At 39.3% G+C, this 22,909-nt stretch overlaps 1 protein-coding gene and 1 non-coding gene across 6 annotated transcripts in view; both read left to right on the plus strand.

The window, feature by feature from the left end:
• Positions 1-16,120, plus strand: part of MTAP (methylthioadenosine phosphorylase) — a 97,355-nt gene extending 81,235 nt beyond the window's left edge. For 2 of the 5 annotated variants that reach the window (XM_058301936.2, XM_058301940.1), the window contains exon 8: positions 9,621-16,120. In XM_058301936.2, the coding sequence (XP_058157919.1) occupies positions 9,621-9,659 (39 nt within the window). In that variant the 3' untranslated portion in view covers positions 9,660-16,120. Of the gene's footprint in view, positions 1-9,366; positions 9,536-9,620 lie in introns of all 5 variants that reach the window. The other 3 variants (XM_058301937.2, XM_071216766.1, XM_058301938.2) reach the window with 3 other exon arrangements.
• A 3,582-nt stretch (positions 16,121-19,702) lies between these two features.
• Positions 19,703-19,809, plus strand: LOC111763593 (U6 spliceosomal RNA). Its single transcript, XR_002796430.1, has one exon. It is a non-coding gene; the product is annotated as a U6 spliceosomal RNA (small nuclear RNA).
• The last annotated feature ends 3,100 nt before the right edge of the window (positions 19,810-22,909 follow it).

Genomic DNA, 22,909 nt, shown 5'->3' on the forward strand with positions numbered 1-22,909 from the left:
TTTTATTTGCATTCTCTCTCTTTTTTCTTTGTTAATCTAGCTAGGGGTTTGTAAATTTTATTGCTCTTCTCAGTGAACCAGCTTTTGGTTTTGTTGATTTTTCTCTCTTGATTTTTTGTTCTCTAATTTCATTTATTTCAGCTCTAATCTTTATTATTTCTTTCCTTCTGCTTGCTTTAGGATTGCTTTGCTGTTCTTTTCTCTAGTAGTTCAGTTAAACCTTTGAGTTTAGCTCTTTATTCTCTTTTAATATAGGTGTTTAGGGCTATAAGTTTCCCTTCAAGACTGTCTTATCTTATATTTAAAAAAAAAAAAAAAAAGACTACCTTTGCTGTATCCCATAATTTTTGGTAAGTTGTGTTCTTGTTTTCATTTATCTCAATAAATTTACTGATTTCACTTGCAACTTTTTCTTTGACCCACTGATTATTTAAGAGTGTGTTATTTAGCCTCCACATGTTTGCAATTTTACCTTTTTCCTGTCTATTATTAATTTCCAGTTTCATTCCAATATGATTTGAGAAGGTGCTTTGTATAACTTCAGTCTTTTTTATTTATTGAGATCTGTGTTGTGCCCTAGCATGTGATCTATCCTGGAGAAAGATCATGGGCACTTATATAACCCTCTGAGTTTGGATGCAATGTTCTGTATATTTGTTAGGTCTAGCTCATTTATCATACTGTTCAGGTTTTCTGTTTCCTTACAGATCTCCTATCTAGTTGTTCTATCTAATGATGTGAGTAGGTTGAAGTCTCCAGTGATTTGCAGAGGTGTCTATTTCTCCTTCAGTTTTCCCAGAGTTTGTCTTACATATTTTGGAGCACCCTGGTTAGGTGCAGAGATATTTATTACTGTTATATCATCCTAGTGGATTGTCCCTTTTATTAATATATAATGGCCTTTTAGATTTCTTATGACTTTTTGCATTTAAACTCTGTTTTGTCCAATATTAGTATAGGTACCCCTGCTCTTTTTTGGTTACTGTTTGTATGGAGTGTATCTTTTTCCAACCTTTCACTTTCAGCCAGTTTGTATCCCTGGGTCTAAGATGAGTCTCTTGTCAGCAGCATATAAATGGATTGTTTTTTTATCCATTCTGTTACCCTGTATCTTTTCATTAGGGCATTTAATCCATTCACATTCAATGATATTACTGTAAACGCATTATTTACTTTCACCATTTTATTCTTTGGATGTCATATCATATTTTTGTCTTTTTACTCTTTTGGTTATCCTTTCTGCTATTCTTTCTTCTATACCTTCCTCCAGGCTGCTCTCTCCTATCTTTTTCTTCCAGGCTCTAAGGCTTCCTTTAATATTTCCTGCAAGGCGGATTCTTTTTTACAAACTCTCAGTTTATTTGTGAATATTTTCTACTTGCCTTCATATTCAAAGGACAGTTTTGCTAGATAAAGAATTCTCGGTTTGCAGTTTTTCTCTTTTTTAAAAAAAGTTTTTATTAAAGTTAATAGATCACATAGAATGTTACATTAAAAAAAACATGAGGTTCCCATATAAAGCACAGCCCACTCCCCCCACCCCCATCGTTTTTGTAAATTGTGTTTTTATGAAGATACATACATCACAAAAAAGGTTACATTATAAAAAACATAAGAGGTTCTCATATACCCCCCCATCCCCCCACCCCACTCCTCCCACACCAACAACCTCCCCCATCATTGTGGCACACTCATCGCACTTGGTGAAAACATTCTGGAGCACTGCTGCACCACGTGGATAATAGTTTACTCTGTAGTTCACACTCTCCCCCAGTACATTCAGTGGGTTTTGGCAGGATATATAATGTCCAGCATCTAACCCTGCAGTATCATTTAGGACAACTCCAAAGTCCCAAAAATGCCCCCTCATCACATCTCTTCTTCCCTCTCCCTGCCCTCAGCAACTACTGTGGTCACTTTGTCCCCATCAATGATACAATTTCTTCTATTAGTAGTCACAAAAAGTTTATAGTGGAATATCAGTAAGTCCACTCTAATCTGTATTGTATTCCTCCATTCTGTGGGCCCTGGGATGGTGATGTCCACTCTACCTCTATATAGATTCCACATGGATTATGGATGCAATTCTCCTGCTTGCAGTTGTAGGCACTCTCAGTTTCCTGGTGTGGTGATTGATCATCTTCACCTCTCTGTTAGCTGACCTCTGTAAGTCCAATGAACCAGAGAGTAGGAGTTGCAACTCTGCCAAGGCTCAGGGCCCAGCTGGCACATGCACAGTCCTCAGATTCAAGTATCCTGAGTATATACCAATACTAGCACCAACCAAAGGTTCAGTAAAAGTGACAGAAGAGGCATGTGTAGAAAGGTCACATCTGAATCCAACTCCATCACACTCAGGGACACAAATTCCAAAATAGGACCCACTGACTTGGTACTGAGCTCCAGAGCTATCTGCCATGACCATATCCCTGTGGGCCTCAGTAGCCCTCAGGAGCACCAGTACCTGGGGTTGTATCCACTTTGGCTTTTTCTGCGGTCTTCCCAAGGAGTGTGTAAGCTTAACCCCTCGAATGACCTCCTGACTCTTTTTTGAAGACTCTTAGCTGTATAAACTCATTTGTCTTTGCCATTTCCCCCTTTTATTCAAGGTTAAAAAGCAGTTTTTAACACATGATCCTACATGTGGACTGAGATATTCTGCTGGTCTGAGTTGATCCTTTTATTCAAGGTCTTTTTCTATTTACGTCACCAGCTGGTGCTTGGTAGTAATCCCTCAGCGCCAGGAAAGCTCATCCCCGGGAGTCATGTCCCACACTGGGGGGAATGTAATGCATTTACAAGCTGAGTTTGGCTTAGAGAGTGGCCACATTTGAGTAACATGGAGGTTCTTAGGAGGTAACTCTCAGGCACCCTGCAGTTCTAGGCCTACTTCATATTTCAGGCACACAGACTCATAAGCATGGTCATCAGTATCAAGGGCTCATTGTTGGAAAATCCTTCTTTGTTGATCTTTGCTGTTGCACTTGGAGGATTGTTGCTGTTCCATTGGGGAATGTGATAGAGCTCCCCTGGCTAGGAACTCAGCATTCCTTCAGTTGTTGTTTGTAACTGTTATCCAAACTTTTTTTTTTTTTAGATTTATTTATTTATTTCTCTCCCCTTCCCCCCCCCACCCCAGTTGTCTGTTCTCTGTATCTGTTTGCTGCATCTTCTTTGTCCGCTTCTGTTCTTGTCAGCGGCACGGGAATCTGTGTTTCTTTTTGTGGCATCATCTTGCTGCATCAGCTCTGTGAGTGTGCGGCGCCACTCCGGGGCAGGCTGCACTTTCTTTCGCGCTGGGCGGCTCTCCTTACGGGGTGTACTCCTTGCGTGTGGGGCTCCCCTACATGGGGGACACCCCTGTGTGGGACGACACTCCCTGCACGCATCAGCACTGCACGTGGGCCAGCTCCACAGGGGTCAAAGGAGGCCCAGGGTTTGAACCGCAGACCTCCCATGTGGTAGACGGACTCCCTAACCACTGGGCCAAGTCCACTGCCCAAACATTTTTATCCTCAATATACATGCCCTGGAGAACTCCCTACCAACCATGGGCTCCCCCCCCCCCATTAATAATACCCCACACCAGTGTTCCTCCCCTGCCGTAGTTGAACCTCTCTGTGGTCCAAAACTTCTTCAGCAATGAAGCCTAATATATTGCCAAATTCAATTAACAGGAAAATGAAATATAGTGATGGGTTTAAAGATCAGAAGTATACATACTAATTTAGAAATACTAAGATAAAATAAAAATAAATTGGTGTATTAATAAAAATGAACAGTATTATAAAGATTTGCTTTTAATGTTTTGCCTTTCATCACCGTAATAGGTGTTGCCCTGTATGTACAGTGTCAAGGCACTTTCTTTCATTTCATCCTCAGTGTCTACATCCATTCCTTTAAAAAAAAAATTTTTTTTCTAATTTTTAATTTTGTCTTCAAAAAAGTTTTAGATCACAGTAACTCACGTATATAGTATAGGGAACTCCCATATATCCAATATCAAACCCTATCCCCCTTCCCCTGCACTGATCTTTTTACATGTCCGTGTTACATTTGCTGAAGCTGATGTACAGATTTTGTCCCCTTTCCCTTCTCTTCTCCTTCTGGGATGCCTATAATGCATATGTTTGCACGTTTTGCATTGTCATTCAGGTCCCTAAGTCCCTGCTGGATTTTTTCTATCTTTTTATTGATCATTTCTACTATCTGTTATATTTCAGATGTACTGTCTTCCAGATCACTAATTCTTTCCTCTGCCTCTTCAAATCTCCTGTTATTTGCTGAAAGTGTATTCTTTATTTCTTGGATTGTGCTGTTCATCCCCATCATATCCGGTATCTTTTTGTGCATGATTATAATTTTTTATGTATGCTCCCCAAGTGTTTTCTTAATATCCTTAATTTCTTCCTTCATTTCATTAAATTGATCCATGATACATGTTTTGAGAGCTTTAATTAGTTGTTCGGTGTTCCACTTCTCTTCCTTGTTTTTAGTTTGTTCATTGGATTGGATCGTGTTTTCCTGATTTTCGGTATGGTTTGTAGTTTTTTGTTGTTGTCTGGTCATCATTGTATCTTGATGGGTTTATTAAGGTGATTAGTTTTTTCATGTCAGGGTTCAGTTAGTTGTTCTTTTGTGTGTGTTAAGTCTCCCTTTGTCACTTTATTCTTCTTATTCTATTTCCTTGTTGTTGGGTAAGTTCCCTTGAAAGAAAATATTAGGGCCAGAGATAGCAAAAGGGGTAAGAAAAGAAAAAGATAACAGTAGTATTGATAGTGGATGTTAGCAAAAGAGCAATGTGAGATCTAGGAGAATGGATATTGAACTCATGTAAGCTGTGTGGGGTATAACAGTAAAAAAGTGGAGTACCTGTAATGGGATAGTAAACTGATTATGGGGAGGAGTATGGTATGAATTAAAAGGCCAGTGTGCTCTGGAGAGAGGTAAAGAGAAAAGAAAGGACAATAATCTAAAGAGTGAATAAAAGATAGAAAACAGAATAGAGGTATTAGAGATAAAAAGTAAAAAAATATTGGAGAATAAATGAAAAGAGGTGGAATGTAAGAGAAACAATAAATGATGGAGGTTAGAAAGGTGTAAAGGACAGGGGATAGAGTTGGTAGCCAAAATCAGTACACACAGGAAGTAGGAAATTGAGGGCAAAGAAGCACAGCAAATAAGAATTGTTGCCTGCAGTACCTGATATTAATAAAAGAGAAAAGAAGGAGGGAAAAAAAGCCAGAAAGAGAAAGGAAAAAAAGAAATAAAAGGACCGTGGGGGGATAAAGAGGAAGGACAAACAAGAAAACAAGCCAGCAAGAAAGACGAGGCAAGTCCTCAAGGAAGGACTCCTCTTTGCAGTTGAATAAATTGCTTAGGAGTCTGATCTTTCCCCTTTCTCCCTTCCTTACTTCCCTGACAGCAGGAACGCTGTGTGAGCGCTCCCAGAGGAGATTCAAATGGGTCCCTGGTGAACCAACTCATCTCAGAAAATAATGTTTCCTAATTTCTTGAGAGAGCGCACCCAATCCTTGCCAGGGACCCTAAATATGCTTTTGTAAGCCTGCAAAGCATCACCTACTGTCCCTGTCCCTTAGGTGTGCTACAGAGGGGCTAGTTAGTTTTCTGACTCCACCTTCTCCCAGACCAAGTTTCCTATCCCAGGGCATTTAGGTAAATCAGGCTCTCTCAGCAGATTCTTCTCTCCTCTCTTCCTAGGCTCTCCCCAAGTCAGCTAATATGCTCCTCCAAACTCATTAAAAGGAGGGGACCAGAAAATTGAACCTGCACTCCTTGGGCCCCTCCGCACCTCCCACCTAAACCCTCCCACTCCCGGAGTTAGCCCGGCAGCTAGGGCAATGCCAGATTTCCGGGAGTACTGGGTTTGGGAAACAGAAGCCTGGGAGAATGTGGATTCAGGGTACATGGGTCTGTGAGATGTGGGTTACGGGGGTTCAGGGAACACGGACTTAGGGCTCACTCGTTTAGGGGAACACGGGGCTTGTTTACTCTGCCTTGTGGCTGGTAGTTCTCAAGGGAAGCTCCAGCCCTTTGCCCCAGGGGGAAGGGATTTACCATCCCACAAATTCCAAGTTCAGTGTTAGAAAACCGCAGTTTTACCTTGTGGAAACACTAATTTTGTCGCAGTCTCTCCAGATCGACAATCAGACACCTCCTTCAGGATCGTGTCACCACTCAGCCAGTCCTGGGGTCCATGTGGGTCTTTCTTGGAGAGCTGTGTGGATGCTTTTTAGTCAGCTGGCAGGACCTTGATGGTCCCTGCATCCAGCTTCCACACGCACTCCTGGGACTGCAGGGGGACTGCAGGGTGGGGGTCCCTGTTCTTAGCAGCCTGGCTCACTGTAAATGGTAAAGTCCCCTTGCTGGCCCTGAAGACAGACCTGCAGTTTTTCTCTTTAAGTATCCTAGTTATATCATACCACTATCTTTTTGCTTCCATGGTTTCTGATGAGAAATCCACACAGTCTTACTGAGCATCCCTGGTATGTCATGGTTTGCTTCTCCCTTACTGCTCTCAGAATTTTCTCTTTATCATTCACGTTTGACATTCTGAGTAGTCTGTGTCTTGGAATAGGTCTATTCGGATTTATTCTGGATTGGTGTATGGTGCACTTCTGGGACATTAAGTTCATTTCTTTCATAAGCGTTGGGAAATTTTCTGCTGATATTTCCTCAAATATTCTTTCTGCCCCTTTTCCCTTATCTTCTCCTTCTGGAACTCCCAGGACATGTATGTTGTTGGGTTTCATGTTGTCATTCAATTCCTTGAGGCCCTGCTCAATTTTTTCCATTCTTTTCTCTCTTCAGTTTCAGCTGTTCTGTCTTCAGTATCACTTATTCTTTCTTCTATCAGTTCACATCTGCTGTTGCATGCCCTTAATGTGTTTTTTGTTTTTTTAAGATTCATTTTATTCTCCCCTTCCCCACTGTTGTCTGCTCTCTTGTGTCCATTCGCTGTGTGTTCTTCTGTGTCCACTTGCATTCTCAGCGACACTGAGAATCTGCGTCTCTTTTGTTGTGTCATCTTGCTGCGTCAGCTCTCCATGTGTGCAGCGCCACTCCTGAGCATACTTTTCACATGGGGCAGCTCTCCTTGCGGGACGCACTCCTTGCACATAGGGCTCCCCTATGCGGGGGACACCCCTCTGTGGCACAGCACTCCTTGCACACAGCAGCACTGCGCGTGGGCCAGCTCACCGCATGGACCACGAGGCCCTGGGTTTGAATCCTGGACCTCCTATATGGTAGGGGAATGGTCTATCAGTTGAGCCACATCTGCTTCCCTCTAATGTGTTTTTGATCTTATCTATTGTGTCTTTCATTCCCATGAGCTCTGTTACTTTCTCTTGAGGATTCAAAGATTGAAATTCTTCTTTGTGCTCGCTCAGTGTCTTTTTTTTTCCCAAGATTTATTTTATTTATCTCCCCACCTCTGTTGTCTGCTCTCTGTGTTCATTCACTGTCTATTGTTTCTGTGTCTGCTTGTATTTTCCTTAGGTGGCTCCAGGAACCAATTCTGGGACCTTCCAGAGTGGGAGAGAGGCGATCATTCTCTTGTACAACCTCAGCTCCCTGGTCTGCTATGTCTTATTGTTTCTCCTCTATGTCTCTTGTTCCATCATCTGGCTGCGCCAGCTCTCCACATCAGCCTGTACTCCTGCTCAGGGCGGCATTCCCGCACGGGGCAGCACTCCTGCGTGGCCAGCACTCTGCGTGGCCCAGCTCGCCACACAGGCGAGCTTTCCCTCTCCAGGAGGCCCTGGGCACCAAATCCTGGACCTCCTGTATGATAAATGGGAGCTCAACTGCTTGAACCACATCGTTTCCCACTCAGTGTCTTCTTAATGTCCTTTATCTCTTTAGCCATATTGTCTTAGAACTCCCTAATTTGAATTTGGAAATTTGCACATCTCACTAATTAGTTCTCTCAAATCCTGCATCTCTTCTGGAGCTTCAATATATTCCTTTTCTTGGGCCATGTCTTCAATTTCCTTATTATGGCTCATAATTTTTTGCTGATGTCTAGACATCAGATTATGATGTAGTTTACTCAGATGCTCAATTTCTTTCTCTTTTGTAGGGATTTAGTGACTGGAGTCTGTGTGTTACCACCACTCTTTGATTCTTGTCTCAACGTGGATCGTTTGGATTGTCCCTGCTAGTTGCTCAAAACTGGGCAGGTTATAAAGGCTGTAAAAAAGCATCTCATTTATTTTTAATTTTCTCGTGTGCACTTCCTTGGTCTGCCAGAAGATAGCACTCTTTGACAGCCCTCTCAGTTCAGTGCCTGTTGGAGTGTGTGTGAGTTTCGTCATGATTCCCTTCTTTTGTCCCTGTCTTCTCTGGGTAGTGTTCAGCCTTCGTTTGGTGTCCTAAACCCTGTCTTTCTAGTCTGCCATCTTCCCAGAAATCCTCCCACCTGACTTCAAGTCTCTGAATTGCAGGGAGCACATCTATTGGTTTCAACACTTTACACTTAGAATAGAAATATTGCTTAATGAATAAATAGTACTCTTTCCCCACAAAGTGTGTCATTATACTTTAAAATAAAGGAAGAGCCCCTATTGCTTATGAAGAAAAGGAAAAAGAAGAAAATAAATTCTGTGAATTAGGGAATGTTGGTTTGGAGTAGAAATAACTGGCTTTTTTGTTGTTGTTACTGTTCCATTTTAAAAGCTGTTAGCATTTGTCAGCTGAGTGTTACCAGTTTGTGGTGCAGCAGCACAAATTTGGCTTTGCTAACTAAAGAAACTGTTGGTTCTCTGAAAATGAAACTCATACTTTTTGCTGCTGCTGAGGCCAGTGCAAGGGGAGTTAATATATCAAGAAACCTGCAAAATGCAATGGGTTTCTATTTTAGATTTCCCAACTTCCCCATTTTGTCCATAGTCTCTTGAACTTGAAGATAATTTCTCAAGCATTAATAAGAAAAGAAAGAAAACTAGGAATCACTGCTCCGGACAAAATTGAGAACTGTGGCATCCATTTTGTAGCATTAAGGAACACAATACTAATAATGTCTTATTCTGGGGGTGTGTTTCAGTCTCCTACACACTAAAATGTAAATCATTCATTCAATCACAAATTCATTTCAGAAACATTTAACGAGCACCCATTGTAGGCCCAGCTTACAAAGATACATATGATTCCGAGTTGAAGAAAAGAAGATACACATTAAATTTTAGTGATTTTTTTACAGTGGGAAGAAGTGAATGATAGAGGTGGCATAAACAATAACCTGGCATAGGGTGTGGTTTATAAAATGCATCTGCTTAGTGGATGTAAAAGAGGATAAGAATAAGTGAGAATCAGGAGATAACCATTATTAACCTCACTCTACAGGAAAGGCAGATGAGGATCCAAGAGAGTTATGCCTGAAGTCCCATGTCTGCTTTTAGTCTTCAGTGAACATGAAAATTATCAGGCAAGCCTCCTAAAAGTACATGTCCCTGGAGTCATTACTCTATAATCTGTCAAATCAGAATCTAATTTTTAACAAGCATTCCTACAGGTGATTATCATGTTTACCCAATTGTAAGAACCACTGCCCACAGTAACTGCTTAATTTTAATCTGTTCCTACTTTTTGCTTTTCAGAATATGGCCCAGTTTTCTGTTTTATTACCAAGACATTAAAATAGCATGGTTGCCCAGGAGAAGAGAAGACTTGTCATTCTGGCCATTTCAGGAATTCCTGGTTAACTCTAAAGACATGGAAAATACATGTACCTTTCTTGTCCTTGGCACTTAAGAATAATGTGATAAAGATAAGAAACTGCACATATTAGCAACTCCTACAGAATTTGGGCTTCTTGGAAAAATAGCAGAAAAGTAAATGGCAAGTAAACATCTGGGAAAATATTACATTTTAGAAAACAGACAAGAAGATAGATCATCCCCCATCTCTTCTGTAAACACAAATTTCCAACACTAAAATGGGAGGAGTAACATCTGGTTTCCCATAATGTCAAGGAATACAAAGAAAAACTGGGACTCTTGGACTATTTATTGGTGTGACTAAATTGGTACAATCTTTCTGGAAGATAGTTCGGTAAATTATATCAAGAGGCTTGAAAATATTTATACTCTTTGAATTGGAAACTATTCCTAAGAATTTATCTTTCAAAGCTATCAGAGATGCATACAAAGAACTATATACAAAGAAGGGTGTTCATTATAGTGTTAGTTATAATAGCAAAAATTCAAAACAATCTAAATAGCCAACAATTGGAGGTAACTTAGATTTAGCTATAATTAGATTTTAAAGCAGCCAGCTGAGGATCATATTCTCACAAAATAGTTAATGTCCTAGAGAAATGTTGCTCTGTAATATGAAGTGAAAAAGGGATATGTAAGCATTGTACAGTTCCAATTTTGCTTTAAAATTCTGTGTAACCATACAAAAGGATTAGAAAGAAATATATATAATCTTCATTATTGGATTTGGGGGAGGCCTACTGGATAATTTCTATTTTATTTATATTTTTCTGTGTCTTCACATTATTGACATTTGATGTCATCAAATAATAAAGTTGTTTTAAAAATAAAAATGGACTTTTAAAGCCAGGTCTTGAAAACAATTTCTGGTAATGAAACAAGATTTGAGACTATCAGTAGCACTATGTAAGCGACATCTTCATTTCATTAAAGAGGGTTGTTAATCTGAGCTTGTGTTTGCAAGAAAAACTAGGTGTTCCATACTGATTTGGTCTAAAACTTAAATTACTTAATAGACTGTATACACACATTATAGTGTGCCAGGTATTTAAAAAATTAATATTTGACTCTGTTTCTATTCCAGTTATGAGTTGAATTATTTTCTGTGAATTGGTGATTTTTGTTTTTTAATATATAAAGTAGAAGCTTGTTTTTCCTCTATGTTTATTGTCAATTTTATAGGAATGCCTTTTCTTTTTGTTTTTGAAAGCTTCTTATCACAAGGAGATCTTATTTTTTCCTTCAGATGTATTACTTTACTTTTCACTGTGGTCTTTTCCAGGGTACATTAGTGGTGTATCTTTTGTCTTGTCTGTTTAAAAAATCTGTAAAGTCAATTGTGCATCTATGAGATTGCCTTCAGGATAATAACCTTCCAGTTGTCAACAATAAATAAACCAGTGACCCCTCCTGCTTTAATATTGAGCTGTTTGGGTTCCATGGGAGTATGACTCTTGGATTTCCGGGTGCAGTGGTGTGAACTCTGCATGACAGCGATGCATGGCGTCTAAACTCAAGTATCCTGGCTCTGTAATCCATGATTGTTTTCACTACACCATAATATACTCTGTATCATACTTGTTCTCATTTTTAGTGTGTATCTGAGAATGTTAAGTTGAAAACATGTGGGCATTCTTCCTGCTGCCTTCAGAAAGTACAGTTTTCCCCAGCAAGTGAAGGTACATTTCCTAATCCATTAGCAACCCTTTCTAACAGCCTCATTTTCAAACTTCTTAAATGAATGGAGAATACTCTGTCTTCTTACCAGTCACTCCTTATGCAAAGACAAGGTGATTTTCCTCAAACCTCATTCTTGAGGATTTTGCTGATAATTTCTTCCCAAAATACATTTTGTTTCTATGAAACTTTGCTTTTTTTTTTTTTAAGCTGCTAAATTAAATGAACACCATGGTCAGGTTTTCCCAATGAATTGTGGGCATAAATGGGGACAGGTCAGGCTTGGTGATGTAGCCCCTTGGAAGAGCACCGAATGATTGATTAATGAATTTGCCTCTACCTAAAGAGAACTCTGTTGACATGATAAACTACTGTTCTGTTTGGCATTGTTTTTCAGATTTTGAGGAAAAATAATTACTATGCAGAGTTTTAACCAAGACAGTGGAGAAGGCTGAGAGAGCAGGGTTACGATTGAGATCTGAAAATATTTCACAAATTAAGTGAATCCTGGAATTGTTGATGACAAGCAATTGCTCAGGAATGGTTAAAATTCTCATTAGTAGGGTTGGTCTAAGTAAACTAAGTACGGTTCTTAATTCAAATGAGTAACGTGCAGTTTTCAAAAACAACAAAGATACTTATATGCAAGTATGAAATATCATCTGCAATACAAGTAGAAATCACAGAAAAATATGTAAAGTGAAATAAGTACACAGTTTGTGTGGGTATGTGGATAGCAAATATATGCTTTATGTTCATGGTTTCTGGGAAGAAACGTAATGATAACCTCTAATGTATGAATTGAGAAACCTCCCTACTTCCCACAGTTCTGTACTGTTTTGTCTTTGTACCATAAACATCTACTCCTTTGATTTATTTAATTTATGCATTTGAAAAAGAGGAAACATGACTTCATAGCAGTTCATGTAAAATGAGATATAAAAAATTGAAATCTTAATTGGGCATTGAATTCTGATAGGTCATGTCTGGGATACTGAATCCAGTTCTTGGCACAACACATTCAGGGGAACATGGACTATCTATAATTTTTAAAAAGACGAATAGAAAGGTAAAAGGGCTGGGAAACCCATGCTCCATAAGCAGTGGTTAAAGGAATGGAGTCTAACCATGTAAGAAAGAACTTTGAGTGAGAATTTCAAATAATTAAAGGGCTGCCATTCAATTATAGACAACCTGTCTCCCTCATTGTTCTGTAAACTTCTTTGAAGGCAGGTGCCATGTCCTTTCTTTGACATAGCATGGGGTCTCTGTGCCTTAAACATAGTATAAATTCGACAAGTATTTGTATAATTGAAAACCTGTTATCTTTTTCCTATGTAAAACCCTTTATCTGTCCTTCCTCAACCCCATCCTCCCGTCTTCACTTTTAGTGGGTGATCCTAGGTCCTTTGTCACCACAAAACTGAAGCATCAGCAGAGAACTTGCAAGGATGCTTGCCACCACACCTACCCCTCCCGCACTTGCATACTCTGCTTTCCCTCCTATTACCATCTGTGACTTTGCTTCCCAAACTTGAGTAGGCATCAGCATCATCTGGAAGGCTTGCTTAAATACAAATTGCAGTGACACCACCCGGCTTTGAGTTTGGGGGCAGGAAGGGTTGCTGGATAGATTTGCATTTCTACCAGGTTCCCAGGAGATGGCAATGCTGTTGGTCCAGGAACCACACTTTGAGAACCAGATGTTTTCTCCCTGCATCTACTCTGTACCTGCTGAAGGACATCATTCTAACTATTGCTCCTTTCTCCTACATTATCTAATTTCCCTTAATCAGTTCATTTCTATCAGCACACAAATATGCTGTTATTTCTCTTGTTAAAAAAAGTTTCTTGACTCCAATTCTATTAGCCGTATGTAATTTCTTCTTTTGTCATTGGGATAAAACTCCTTGAAGACTCCTCTGTTCTTATCTCGTTTCTCTACTCCATTCTTAAACCCACTCCCAATGCAGATTTTAGTCAATCCCTTTTCTCCCCTGTATTAGGGTTCTCTAGGGAATCAGAGTCAACAAGGGCTATCTGTCAATAGTAAGAGACTTACCAGAGTCTCCCACGCAGCCGTGGGGATGCACAAGTCCAGGTTCTACAGGCAGACTGCAACCAGGAGCTCTGATGAAAGTCCAGTGAAGATTCTTGACAAGTTCTGGGAGATGTTGGCTGTACAAAGACGAGCTGGGAAATTCTCTCTCAATGCTGGAATCACTTCCCCTTTTAAGGCATTCAACTGATTGGGTTAAGCATCACTCATTGCTGATGGCAATCTCCCTGATTGATGTAACTGTAATCAGTTATCTATGATTTACCACTGCAGTAAAGTCAATGGTGACTGAAGTCCATAAATGCCCTTGTATTACAATTAGCCCAGTGCTTGCTTGACCAAACAACTGGGACAATTACCTGGCCAAGTTGACAACAATATCCTAACCATCACATCCCCCAACACCACCAAAGTTATTTGCAAGATCTCTCCTCCACTACATCTAATGGTCAGTTCTCTGGCATCATTCTTTTCCTTTCAGCAGCATTTGATACACTTGATCATACCCTCCTTCTTGATAAACTTTCTTCACTTTGCTTCCAGGGATACCACATTTGATTTTCCTTCTACCCAAACAGTTGCTCCTCCTTTGCTGCCTCTTCCTCTTCTCCCTGACCTTCTAATATCTGCTCCAGGGCCCAATACTTGGACTTCTCTGTCTTCACTCATTTCTTGCTGCTCTTTCTTCATCTTCCCCCCAAATCTGCTCTCTCAGCACTCTCCCATCTCAGTTGTTGGCAGTTCTATTCTTCCAGTTCCCCAGGCCAAAAACTTGAGTCATCCTTGACTCCTCTCTTCACAACCCACATTCAAACCATCAGGTAAATTGTACTCACTTTACCATCAAAATTTACCCAGAACCTGCCTATTCCTCACCCCAGCTACACCCTCCATCCTGATCTGAACCACTCTCATCTTCACATGGGTACTCCAATACTCCTAAATGGTCTTCCTGCTTCTACTCTTGGCTGCTGTGGCAACCCAGGAGCCAGAATGAGCCTATTAAAGCATGTCAGTCCTCTGCACACTCTTATTTCACTCAGAATAAAAGCCCAAATCCTCAACAACCATTGAATCCCCATGTGATCTGCACTTGTCGCTTATCTCTCTGACTTCCTCTCTCACTAGCGTTCCTCTAACTCACTCTTCTACAATGAGTCCAACTGACCTTCTTGCTCTTAAAATATAACAGGCCCACTCCTGCGTCAGACAAGAGTGTTTGTGATACCCTTATCAGGAAAATTTCCCCGATAATCATAGGGCTCACTCTGTCACTGCCTTCAAATTTTGCTCAAAAATCACCACAATGGGTCAACTCTGAGCATCCTACTTTAATGGAAGGACAATTCCACCCCTACCCCTGCTCCATGCCCCTGCATAGAAAACTTTTCTTCTCCGTGGTCTTAACACCTCCCTACATACTTGAGTATTTACTTGTGTTTATTTGTTCGCTTATTGTATTTATTGTTTATTGATCCCCTACTCCTGCTAGAACGTACACTCTGTGAGAACAAGAATTTTGTCACTCACTGATAATATATCCCAAAATCCCAGAACAGTACCTGGCATTTTTACTTAACCTAATATAATTTTACTTAATGTATCCAAAATGTTATGTTAAATGTAATCAATATAAAATTAGGAGATTTTGCATTCTTTCATAAATGCTGATTCTTTGAAATCCACTATGCATTTTACACTTGTCATTTTCTCAATTCGATGCTTAATTTTCATCAGAAATAATTTGCCGTTGACTTTAAATTTTGTAAAAGTTACATTCAAGAAGTAGATGCCCACACTCAAGTTGTTCCATATATATTGAATCAACATTCATTTTTAAATTTAAAGTAATTACTATTAAATAAAATTTTAAATTCTGTTTTGCAGTCTCACTAGCCACATTCCAAGTGCTCAATAGCTGCGTGTAGATAGTGGCTACGTTTGGACCGCACAGCTCTTAGACTCCAGCCCCAAGCACAGCATGCTTCCTCTTGCCTCAGGCCATTTATAACTGTTGTCTCTTAACTTGGAACATTGGCCTCTTTGTTTCACCACCACCCTCCTTTATTTGGCTCACTTGCTCTCTGAATTAGATAGCTTCTGTGCTCCCCAAAAACCCTATTCTATTACAGTACTTGTCACACTGTCTTATAATTGCTAGATTCGTCATTTATTTTAGAGGCAGTGAATATATTCCCAGACACTTAGCATAATGACTAACAGATAAGCAGTATTATATGTATTTATTAAATAAATGTATAAACTCACCCAATTTCTTCCTATTGAAATTTTAGCCATCCTTCCACTCCCAGCACAGATTTCTTCTTAAGGAACCTGGTCACGTCGGCCCACAGTAAATATTCCCTCCCTTGTATTCCCACATCACTTAGAGTCCTTGTTACTCACCAAGCCATTTATCATACATGGTTTTACTTATGTACTAATTCTACCTCCCCTAATGATAAACACTGGAAGAGCAGGGATTCTGGGAAAAAAAGTAACACATATTTAAGTGTTCAATAAATTTCTGATGAATTATTAAATGTATTGCCTGGTTATTAAATTCATTGCCTGGTTTGATTTTTGTACTCAGTGATTGCTTTTCCTTGGATCATCCAATTAAATATTTTTTTCCTGTTCTGACTATGATGTACTTGCTCTATTTATCTGTTCTCAGTCTTTTGATTGGATTTTAAAATATAACATTTCAAAAAAAAGGAAAATTACTTCCTGAATGACACCATCTGCCTTTAATACATGAAGTCAATCATTCGTCAAAATGCCATTTACTGGGAAGCAGATGTGGCTCAAGCATTGGGCTCCTGTCTCTTGAATGGGAGGTCCAGGGTTCAATTCCCAGGGCCTCCTGATAAAGGCAAGCTGGCTCAGCAAGATGATGCAACAAAAAGAGACACGGAGGAGAGACAATAAGAGATGCAACAGATAGAGCTCAGGTGGCGCAAGAGATTGAGAGCACTTCTCTCCCACTCCCAAAGGTCCCAGTGCCGCCTAAAGAGAAGACAAGCAGACACAGAGGAATGCACAGCAAATGGACACGGAGAGCAGACAGTGAAGGGATAGAGAGAATTAAATAAATCTTTTTTTAAAAAAGTGCAATTTACCAAACTTCATTTCATTTAGCTATGAGGAGCTAAATCCCTTCTTCCTAGGAACCTGGTCAGACCTGATTCCTTGTCTATTCTATATTCAGGTAGCATATCCACACTGTCTGCAGATAGAAATGGAGTGAATCACTCATCAAAGTGTCATTTATATACTAAGCTTCATTTGTTTTATATGTGACTGATGAGCTTGATCCTAAATCATCATTTAAGAACAAAATTTATTGCTCTCATTTGCATAATGAGCTAAGTTAAAGGGGGGCAAAAGTAAACTGAATTGTAAAACTGCTACCAAGACCTTTTTTATGTATTTTCAAGCGAGCATTAATAATGTTTTCTCTTTTAAATATTGGAGGAGAAATGGGTGAGTACAGTTATTGTAGAGAAATCAGAACTTTTCCTTTTTTCACATTTTGTGGCTATAGTCCTAACAACAAAGAACTCTAGAGGCAATATGGGGTCTGCGTCCTGGGTGGATGTGAGCCTGGTGTCCAGATCCGCAGTGGTTCAATCCATGATCAGGATCACAGCGTCCCAGCGTGGCAGAAACAAAGCCCATGTTATCCAAGAGGAAAAGAATAGGTTTGCTGCAGATATTATGTTGGTGCCTTAGTTATTGCCACTTGAGCTCCCTTCTTATTCTCCTATTTTTCCAATTCATGCCCCTTTTTATCTTAGTAGGGGGGCAGGTTGAAAAAGTACTTAGGCTGGAGGGAATTAGTTCTAGGTAATGTATCTCTGAGTTGGCAAAAAATCACAAAATCTATTCTGTTGCATTGACAGATACTTACATCTTTCTGTTGTTCATAAAATCATGTACTTTTGTCTTCCCAAGTAACTGTAAGCTCTTTTAAATTAGGGACTGATTTAGATTCCACTCCCTAGTTCCAGCTTATGCCTTACACTTAGTGAGCAGCCAATAAAAAGTTGTTGTTTTATTTGAAACTGAAGTTTGAACTGGACAGCCATGGGAATTGAAGGGCCAGTCACACTAACAGGATCCTTAGGAAATGATTTTTTTTAAAGTGCAAACATCAGGTGTTTCAAAATTTAGCATATAACTGAGTAAGGGGCATGAGCCCGAATTCATAACTGCTTTGTTGCAGAGCACATTTTTTTCAGAATAAAAAATAAAAACATTTGATCATTTCATTTAGGCAAGATTAACAGGAAATCAGTGTTTTCAAACAATGCTCTCAGTTTTACAGATAATTCAGTCTTAAAAAGTCTGCACATCGGAATGTGATGATGTGTTTGTTAGCTGCTCTTTTTTAATCTCACTGGTTTACAAATTTTTTATCTGTAAGAAACTTGACTACAAAGCTAAAGCATTAATTATAAAAAAGCCCATTTTAAACAACATAAAAATACAAAGAACAGTATAATGAACTGCTTATCTATCATCTAGCTTCAAGAATTATCTCACAGCCAATCTGTTTCTTCACTATTCCCCACCCACTACATTCCTTCCACATTGTTTTGTAGTAATTCTCATGTATCATTTAATATCATCCATGACTATTTCAATGTTCTATCTGAAATAAGGATTTTAAGATAGTCACAATATCATTAGCATACCTAAAAATTTAATCTTAGAAATTCCTAAAGTCATCAAATGTGCAGTTAGTGTTCAAAAGTTCAAATGGCTCATAAAGGCCATCTTTTACACCTTATTTAATTTGAATCAGGAGCCAAAGTCCACACACTGCATTTGAATAATATGCATGTTACATTTCTGTTCATCTATGGTTCTTTTTCCTCTCCCTTGCTCTCTATTGCTTTCACCTTCTCCCTCTTCCCAACTTTCACTGACTCTCCTTGATATTTATTGGTTGAAGGAATCCAGTTGTTCCGGAGAGTTTCCACCAGTCTAGATTCTGCTAACTACATCCCCAATGTAGTTTTACATAGTCCTCTGTCCCTTGTATTTCCTCTAACTTTAAATTGAAATTGGACAGACTTATGGTGTTTATATTTTTTTTTCAAGGCTACTTCAGAGGTCGTGGTATATTTTCCCATCAGGAGTCACACAATATCTTTGATGTTCAACAGCCATTAACATTTAATTTTTCTGTCCATTAATTCAATAGGAATTTCAGAAGAATACCTCAATTCAAAATCTCCACTACTTAAACACATAAAATGTACATTGACAGCTTCCAGGCCCCATGTGGAACTGTTTCACATATTTAGTGCTTTGTTTTTCAATGTTTATTTTTATTAAAGGTATACATGTAAATAGTACTAAAGATTAACTAGTTTCACATACTGTATAATAATAAAAGAACAGCAATTTTCTGTTCCAGTCTTTCCACAAAGATGGTTCAAGAAAAGAAAATATAGACCAATCTTCCTTATGAAAAGAAATGCAAAATAAAGTAGCAAATTAAACATTGCATAAAAATGGGAATAGAGAATTCCTGCATTTATCTCAGGAATGCAAAGATGGTTCAATATCAGGAAATCTATTAATGAAATATACTGCTTTATCAAATTAAAAAAGAAACAATCCTACAAATAATAAAAAATACAAAGCATTTCAGAAAATTTAACAGCATTCATAACAAATTTAGTAAACAAGGAATAGAAATTCCTCAGAAATAGGAATGGAGCTTCTGTCACAATATAGGTTATCAAGCCTTCAACAAACAGATTAAGTAGTGATGAAGCATTAGAAGCCTTTCCAATAATGTTAGGACAGTGGGAATGCCACTATGGCCTCTTCCATTCAATACAGACTGGGCAGCCTGAGCCAATGTGGCATGACAAAAGAAAAAAGACAAAAAAGTTGCAAAGGAAGAAAGAGAGAAAATTTTTACCATTTGCAGATGATATGATTTTCTACATAGAAAATCTAATGGAATTTACACAAAAAATGATCAGAATCATTCATAGAGTTCAGTATTCACTGGATATAAGCTCAAAATATTAAAATTAATAGCTTCCTTAGATATGGAAATGACCAAATAGAAAATATGCTAAAAGTATCAAAGCAACACACAAAAAATTTACAAATGATCTAGTTAATAATCCAACCACAATGCACAAACACTTTTTGAAGAAATTAACATCATACATCAAAGGACATAAAAGATGGCATTCTTGTACTTGCTTTGGCAGCACATACACTAAAATTGGAATGATACAGAGAAGATTAGCATGACCCCTGCACAAGGATGACATGCAAATTCATGAAGCATTGCATATTTTTGAAGGATGTTAATGTGGGAAAAAAAATATGGGAGGGCTAGGGAGTAGGGCATATGGGAATCCCCTATATATTTTATGTAATATTTATGTAATCTATCTTTTTTTAAATGTGTAAGTAAATGATGGCAGTCTTGCCAACTCAATCTATATTCAATACAATTTAGTCAAAATCTCAATTTTTTTATTTTTTTAAATGGTGATATGCACCACATTAATCCTAAAATTCAAATGGATGGAAACCTGATACTTTAGAAAGGTGGTAATCAGAACAGTTGGTGTCCTGGTATATCTTTGGTGGTTCCAAGGAAATTCCGTTTTTAGGCTAACCCATACCTGTGCCTGAAAATGCAGTGTAGATGGGATCATTTGTTTAGATTCAGTTAAGGGAACTTCGATTAGATCACTTAATTAGATTACTTTAGGGTCTTTGATTGGGCTACATCAATGAGGAGTGGCCCAGGTTGGGTCTCTGCCCTCTTGCTGTGGTCTTTTTTTCCTGAGAATTGGAAACAGAAACACAGACAGAAAGGAAGTTGCCATTCTGACTCTGCCATGTGAGAGGAGAATTTCAGGAATGGCAGAAATCTGCCACCATCTGACTTTGCACATGGCAGAACTCCAGGATCCACCCTAGCACCCGATCTTTGGTGAGTAAGCATCTCTGATGGTGCCTTGATTGGGACATTTCACAGCCTTGGAAACTGTAAACTTTTACCCCCGAACAAATTCCCTTAATAAAAGCCAATCCATTTCTGGTAATTTTGCATCATCAGCTTTAGCAAACCAAAGCAGAAATTGGTACTGAGAGAGTCAGGTGGTGCTGCAAATGCAAATACCAAGAATAGTGGAACAGTATGTCAACGATAGAGGGGAGGATTCTGGAGAAACTGTGAGATGCTTGTTAGAAAAGGCCTAGATTGCTTTGAAGAGACTGTTGTAAAAATATGGACAATAAAGATACTTCCAATGAGGGCTTAGATAGAAATAGTGGCTGGAAGGAAGGTGACTCTTGCTTTAAAGTTGCAGAGAACTTGGCAAAATCGACTCCTGATGTTAGATGTCTGATGTCCTGATGTTAGATGTCTGAAAGTGGTGAACATGGACATTTAGCTGAAAATATTTCCAAACTAAATGTGGAAAATACAGCCTGGCTTATCACAGCTTGTAGTAAAATGTGAGATAAAAGAGATAAGCTGAGAACTAAACTCCTGGGCACAAAGAAACCAGTAACTGATGATTTAAGAAATTCCAAGCTTTCAAAAATTGACTCCCCAGAGGATAGTGCCCCATGTGAGGATTTAACTGAACAGGGAATTAGGCAGCCATTTCCTTGCAAATCAGGATAGGAAATGCAGTTATCTAGGAAGGATTTGTGGCAAGTCTTGCTGTCTGATGGTTTTGAACCCTGTGAACTTCATGCAAAACGAACAAGGTTTTTATGAGCTCTGTATGAACGAAACCACTGTCAACATTGACTAAAAGGGACAGGAATGAGAGAGATGGAAGGAAAAATTACTTCACGAGAAAAAACTGTAGAAGCTGAGGTCTGGGCTTAAGACATCTCAGACCAAGAGAGGGACCCCACCCATGTGTGCAGAGGGGTTGAGTATACCTGGGGGCTTGGAGAGGGCAGGACTTCTGCCCAGTTGTTTCAGGGAGAGTTCAGCCATCCTAGGCTACTGAGAGAATGGGGCACATTCCCCAGAGAATGAGGAGAGTTAGGTAACCACCTCACTGTTCTGAGGGGCTTGGGCCTATGTGCCAGAGATTAGGGAGAAAGTTGCTGCCATTCCATTGTGCTAAGGGGGTTGAGACGGTGCCCCAGAGATTGGAGAGGTGGTGGTTATCACCCCAGTGCCCTTGGAGGATGAGGCCTAGAGCTTGGGTCACCCACATGCTTGATGAGGGTGGAACAGAGAAGATTGCCACCAGGCAAGCCTTGGAAGGGATGGACCCCCATGATGCCCAAAGAGAAGAATCCATCATTCTATGGATATGATCAGACTTTGAAATCTAATGGAGAATGCCCTGCAGGTTTTCAGAACTGTTTGGGACCAGTGGCAACCTGTTTTCCTTCCAGTGTCTCCCTATGGCAATGTAAATGTTTCTTCTATGACTGTCACTCCTTTGTGTATTGGAAGCAGATAACTTGTTTTGTAAGTTTCACAGATCTACAGCCAGAGGGGAATTTTTCCCCAAGGACAAACTGCATTCCTATATCTGATTATTATGAGATTTTGTACTTAGCATTGTTACTGAAATGATGTAAGGCTTTTTGAAATATTGTGGTGGAATGAATGTATTTTGCTTATGGAAAGAACATGTATTGTTGGGGTCCAGGGGGTGAAATGTCCAGGTTTGTCTTTGGTGGACCCCATGAAATTACATTCTTTTTTTTTTTTTTCATTTTTTAAATTATCTTTTTTTAAAAGATACATAGGTCACAAAAAATATATTCTTAAGCTAGCCCATACCTGTGCCTGTAAATGCAGCGTAGATGTTGCTGTTTGATTAGATTCAGCTAAGGGACCTTTGGTTAGATCGTCTAATTGGATTGTTTTAGGGCCTTTGATTGGACTACATCAGTGACGTGTGATCCAGGTTGGGTCTCTGCCCCCTTGCTGCCGTCTTGTGTAAACTGAGAACTTGAAACAGAAACACAGAGAAAAAGGAAGCCACCATTTTGACCCTGCTGTGTGAAAGAGATTTCAGGAATGGCAGGACTTGCCATTCCACATGGCAGGTCTCCAGGATCTGCCCCAGCAGCTCACCTTTGGTGAGAAAGCACATCTGATGGTGCCTTGATTGGAACCTTTCAGAGCCTCATAACTGCAAGTTTTTACCCCAAATAAATTCCCTTTATAAAAGCCAACACATTTCTGGTATAGTGCATTGGCAGTCCTTTGGCAGACTAATCCAGTTGGACTATTCTCCAAATGGGGCAAAACACTGATTTCTGACAATAAGAATGGATAATAAGATTTTTTAATTAAAAATTATTTACTTAAATAAATAAGTAAAAATTAAATTAGAAACTAGAAATCCTGGCTAACAGGTCTTTTGGATAGCACTGGATAGTGGTTAAGAGCAAAGTTCTTGGC

Source organism: Dasypus novemcinctus, chromosome 8, assembly GCF_030445035.2.
Source record: "Dasypus novemcinctus isolate mDasNov1 chromosome 8, mDasNov1.1.hap2, whole genome shotgun sequence".
Lineage (NCBI taxonomy): Eukaryota > Metazoa > Chordata > Mammalia > Cingulata > Dasypodidae > Dasypus > Dasypus novemcinctus.